The 6,000-nt window shown below is 36.4% G+C and overlaps 1 protein-coding gene across 1 annotated transcript in view; it reads right to left on the minus strand.

The window, feature by feature from the left end:
* The window catches only part of GMDS (GDP-mannose 4,6-dehydratase), a 399,732-nt gene that overhangs the window by 213,634 nt on the left and 180,098 nt on the right, over positions 1 to 6,000 (minus strand). Inside the window, exon 7 of the mRNA XM_026039752.1 lies at positions 2,197 to 2,324. Coding sequence (XP_025895537.1) covers positions 2,197 to 2,324 — 128 coding nt within the window. The remainder of the gene's footprint in view (positions 1 to 2,196; positions 2,325 to 6,000) is intronic.

Raw genomic sequence — 6,000 nt, forward strand, 5'->3', positions numbered from 1 at the left:
ACTGAAGTCAATGGGAGTTTGGCCATCAAATTTCATGGGATCAGGAATTCACCCTGTAATGTTTTACAGACAACAAAAAGGAATGTACTTATGGTTTTATTATTATCCCTAATAAGAATATAAGGAGAAAGAAGAGACAATATGTGGTGTAGTCTATATGTACATGTGTTACTTGTATTAATATCACTGGGATTTAAAAGTACATATGGAGAGAATAAGATATATCCCTATGTGTTCAGCCATATGCTTAAGGAAGCTCCCAAAATGCTTGTAAATACAACCATGCTTTCTAAGATACTGTGTATTTATTTGAACAAAGTTAAATCTCTAAACTCTACTTTCCAGTTCATTAAAGCCTTAAATTGTTTATTTCCAGTTTAAGGTTACTCTCTTTTTTACCCATTAGAAGGCTCTTTATAACCATATTTCCAGTACATTTGGGGAATTGGAGAATTGATAATAATTCTCCCATTAATTGAAGGGGTACCTCTCTGGGAAGAGAAATACTAAGTTGAACTATATCTTAGTGAGGAATTCTTTCCAGAGAATTTTGGGACAGGCCCAAAACATGTAACTGAAAGATCTGGAATGCTACTTACACAACCAACGTGTGTTCTTATTGTGGACCTTGGATGACTACATTCCTTCTGGAGGCCAGAGGCTTTGAAAGCCAGTCATTTTTTTTCTGAATAGACTATGTTCTCATTTCCTTTTTGGTGTTCCTAAAGTCTGAATGAACGCAGGACCAAATCACTATGCACCRGAGTGTTCTTCTGGATTTCCGTTATGCGTGAAGACATCAGAATTCACCCCATGCTTTTCCTTTGCAATTTGGTGCAAGTTATCTTTAAATTAAATAATTGAAGTATTTATAGAATATCCCATGCATTTTAATAAATGATGATCATTTTTTTTTTGCAACTGATCCTTTAATCTAGCTTTTGTGTTGCCTTTCAAATGAGCTTTGGTATCKGACTTTGTGAATAATTTTGACCATAGTTTCATCAATTAAAAATAAAAGAAGATTGGGATGGTTTACTGGGTTCACTGGATGAACTTCAACTAATGCTGCAGCTCCAAAACTAGAGCAACATTCATGGAGATACAGTCATGTTAGACTTTGCTGACATCCATGGTTCTCTTGGAAATCACAACGCAACTTACATGCAAATGCAGTGCAGAACCAAGAGCCAATTTTATGGACAGCAGGCAAAAGTCACTTTCTCAATTACCTGATATAACATTTTTTCATTCCAAGGCAATATTTCTGTGTACAATTTTTTAGTATCATCCAAAACAAAAAAATCTCGCYACAATCTTGTTTTCATACTTTTATCTTAAATAAGTACCTCAAATTGTGACAAATTCACAAATCAGATCTTTTTCCTACTGAAATACTTCTTACTTTGTAATACGGAAAAACAAAACAAACAGTCATCATCTTTTTAAATGACATCAATGAATAACGAAGCCAAATCCGGTTTCCCAGCGAGGAATTATTAAAAGACAGAAATAGTCCAATCACCACAGGAAATCTTTAAGCACCAAAATGGGGACAGAAGTCTCCTGGGGAAAGGACAATGTTTCCTACACGGTCATTCATGTCTCCCTGTAATACAATGCCGGGTTATTGTTTGTTTGTTTGCTGAAGTAGATGCATAGAATAAAATTAGAAACAAATTCGGACGAACAAAACATTTCAAACATTAGATGCAGACACGTACATTGCAACTCTTGCCATCACAGCTATGTTGTGATACTTCTTTCTTATGWGTAACCAGCCAGACCTTTGATCACTAAAGTAAGAAGCACCACCCTCCAGCCCGTCTTTGAAATCAGTTCATATTGCATCTTGCTGCAACCTTAATATTGGTCATAAAAATCATCAAAACAACAGGCAAAATAATCTTTTAAACAGACCCATTTCATAGTCTGTCCCCCACCACCCCAAAGGAATTTGGTAAAGGAATGTAAACCCAAAGATTTATTTTTCTGTTCAGGTCATGCCTGGGGTAGGCTGCTACATTACTAAACTCCCAAGTTTGAAATTTAGAGCAAAGCAGAGTTAACAGGCCTCTGTAGGCAGAAAAAAAAGACTGAGACAGCCCTTTGTGGATCACGCACGCTCAGTGAAGTTAGAGCAATAGCTGTTATCGTAGCACAAAGATGTTGCAGGTTATGTGGCCCATTGCTTACCTCAACGTAGTCCTTGGCATGGCCCCAGTCTCTCTTAGCATCCAGGTTGCCCAGGCTGAAGCACTCCAGCTGTCCGAGGTGAATCTTTGCTACCGACCGGCTAATTTTTCGAGTAACAAAATTAGCTCCTGGAACAGAAATAAAAAAGAGAACAGTATTAGCATAGTCGCAGTGGCAGAAAACTGGCTACGAGGAACAACTTCTAGCTCAGCACATGGTATTTTCTCTCATTCTTCTTTCATTCCGTCTCCTTCATTTATCATTTGAGCAGGCTAAGAAGCTTCAAATGCAAGTGTCATATTAGCTTCACTTTCACAGCAAACATCTTTCTTTGTGGGACTTCTTAAGCATTCCTAATTTGCTGCCTCAGTATTCAGTCCAGGCATAAGGCCAAAGAAAATCATTTGGAATGTCAGTTCTTAAACACAAAATGCAAAAGGTTACATAAAGAAGACAGACATCTTAGACCACCCTCAAGTCATTGTTGCCATTTATTTTTTTTTTAAAGAATGCATATATCTAAATAAATTAATTTATTAATAAAGAATACTGAGATCATCCAAGTACTAGTGTTTTCAAAAGGGTTGCAATGCTTAAGTGTGTTCTATTTTTCTAGATATTTGGGATTATTTTTCTCACAGGTTCAATGCAATCATGAAATCATGAYTTCAACTTTATCATATGGATGTACATTATTTTGTATTTCATTCACAGTATTTCATTGCAAAATTCATGTACCCATTCGTGTTCCCTGAAGAGTTGCTTTAAATAATACTTGGTTTTAGTTATTTTCATATCTTGATTTTTAGACAATGGCAGTTGGGTTTCTAAAACCTGGTGAACACTTTTCTCAAAAGCACAGGGATTTCARTCTACATCATGAGTTCTGGCCAAACACTCTCAATGGCATTTGCACACTAATAGACACACTAAAATTAAAATTTCATGCCTTTTTAATAGCAAAATATATGATACACTAGTGACAGATGATACCTGATCCAAATGGAAAGCAGTAAAATTACACAAAACGAATGCACTTGTAAAAAGATTTCATCAAATTCAGAAAGTCATAAGCAGTATAGCTTGTACATTAAATGTGGACATATATTTTTTTCTATAATGCAATTCTGCTTTTGGAATATGCACCTGAACATTTTCTGTATTCTGACCAACAAATGATAGTTCCTGCACAATTACTAAATGTAGAGTGTATGTTTGCAGTAAAGAGCACTACAGTACTTGCTTGTAACATTTGACTCTGCCAAAAGTAAAAAAAAAAAAACCTCTATTAGCACCATTTAGAATGAAGCAATGAAATAAATAATTCAGAGTTTATCATAGAATTAAGATAGAATTTTTCTGTCAATTACTAGAATGAATTGGACTTGTGGTTATTAGCCATTAAGAATATATAGTCACTTCTGTACTTATTTTTTGAAGGATTAATATCATGTTATTTTCCCTGAAAAAAAAGTGTTCATATAAAAAGGAAATACACCAATTTTCAGAAGTTTAAAAATAAAAGTATACTCAGAGGTCTTTTTTCATCAACATTGCACAACAGTTAGATAAAGGAGTCAACTGCAGGGCCAAAGCCCAAGCCATCCTTCCAGACTATGTCCTGCATATTCACCAGAAGAAATATTTTTATTGTAAATAAAAAGCAGTGTTAATCACAGGACCAATAATGTGACTCTGCTCATAAAACTTCTGGTAGGGGAGTACAGTGGTTCCCTGTCACTGGCTGAATGTGTTTGCAGGGGGAGTGAAATTCAGGCTTAACACAAAGCAATGACAGAGTTTCTCTGGCTTGCTAGGACTGGCATTTCTTCAAACACTTTTTGCGTTTTGTATGTTATCTATGTACTTTGTGATCTTCATACACAGTATTAGTAATTAATGAAAATGGATTCAACCTATTAGACAAAACTATTAAGAGTAATGCCGAAGTTCCCTACCCTTTTGCATKGAAAAGAGATTGTATTTCCTGAATTAACACAATAGAAGCTTTTTKTTTCACGAATGAAGTATATTGTCTTAAGTTCCAGACTGCAACAGACTAAGTAACAACTTAAACTAGTAGCTTTCAGCACTATACTCCCATTTGCAGTAAAAGTCATGAGAKTTCTAATCATCATCATTACTGTCAATCTATGAGACTACTGAACATTAAGTCCCATTTTGGACCAACCACTTCTTGCACATAGGAAAAAAGAMATATATGGGATACAGCCGTTGTGTGAATTTCTATGCAATCAACCTAACAAAAAAGTGTGAAATTATGAATTCATGACTTCATAAGAAAAAGCAGATTCACCTAGCACAGCATAGCACAGCAAATATTACCAGCAGATGCTGTCTTCTTCCAGAATCACTAGTAATTGGATAGAAATTGTCTTCTAACATCTTCTCCAAGTAACATCAGATTATGTACCTCAACAGACAGAACTGAATAATCAAAGAGCATCATCGTGAAGAATAAAAGAAAGCTTTGTTTTCCAGGAATATACAGTAAAGGTTCAGTAAAATATTTCCAGGTCTTTTCTTTGCATTGCCTCATCATTAAAATTTGGGAAGAAAATGAAGCTACTGTTCCTTTTGAGAAACGTGATCAAAATTCTTTGCAGGCAACCGAGGACTGAATGCCACATTTCAAAAGCATTTAGAGTTCATAAATAATGTTTAAATACTGATCTGTTCAAACATAGTATCTTAAAATATCCTCTTACACTTCATGTTTGATCCCATGCTATTTAAATGCACATCATAACCAGAATTTAAGCAGATGCACACTGGAGCCATACAAAATACCTACAGTTATGTCAGCATTTCCACTATAAAACCGTATTCTARGGGCTTGAAATTCGGCTCTAAAATTTTGCTTTGGCCTGAAACTTGGCAGACATAATGTCTCTTTCCTCTGGAATGATCCTATCAAAAGATCTATGTGGAGCTCTACAGATTCCTTTAAAAGAAGCAAATACAAAGTACCATTTGAGATACAGAACTAGTTAGCTTCCTTTTTCCCCAGGACCCAGGACGTATTGAGGATGGCTTAGTGTTCCTAACATTTTTCTCCATAGGAACATTTTTCTCCATAGAGCAGCTGATTAATAACAGCAGTGGTACAGAGCACCTCAGGTAGCTCCTCATGCATTAACCACTTTACATCATTTTTCATTAAGTCTAGATGATGCAGCCAGTACCTATGAGTGAATAATGTCCACGTTATTATGCTACTAACATTACTCCTGCGCATGGAAATGCGTTGATGATATCAACAGAAGGTAACTTAGATTGTGGGGAGAGGGTGATCAGGACTCTGTGTTTGCCTCCTGGCTCTGTGCAGCTCCCGCAGTTCACGGATGCCATTCTTCTAAAACCTCACTGCTCATACCTGGCAGGATTGAACTTGGGTGTGTTCGAGTATCTTTTGGCCAACACTATTGCTATTAAATGCACCAAATGTTCTGACTTATTTGGACATCTACTCAAAATGTATGAGGGTGACACTGTTCTACATAAACCGTGAGCAGAGTCATTCTTGCTCCCTCAGTGGGGTTAAGCCTGCTGGACTGGCGGCCTTGCACRGCTCTTCTAGCTAGCTCTGCACAAAATGTATTGAAAGTATGATGGGCTAAATTATGCTCTCTTTGGGGTTGTTACTGACAGCACTAGAAATACTCTATCACAAAAGCAGAGGTTTGGCCCAGATGTTTCAAAGGATTCTTTGGTGTGTTGCCACATTTCAGCAGTTCCGAGCAGTCTTGGTTGAGGCCTGCATTAGTTTCTTTTTTTTTTTTT

Source organism: Nothoprocta perdicaria, unplaced genomic scaffold (assembly GCF_003342845.1).
Source record: "Nothoprocta perdicaria isolate Ctin4 unplaced genomic scaffold, notPer1 scaffold_24, whole genome shotgun sequence".
NCBI classification, from domain to species: domain Eukaryota; kingdom Metazoa; phylum Chordata; class Aves; order Tinamiformes; family Tinamidae; genus Nothoprocta; species Nothoprocta perdicaria.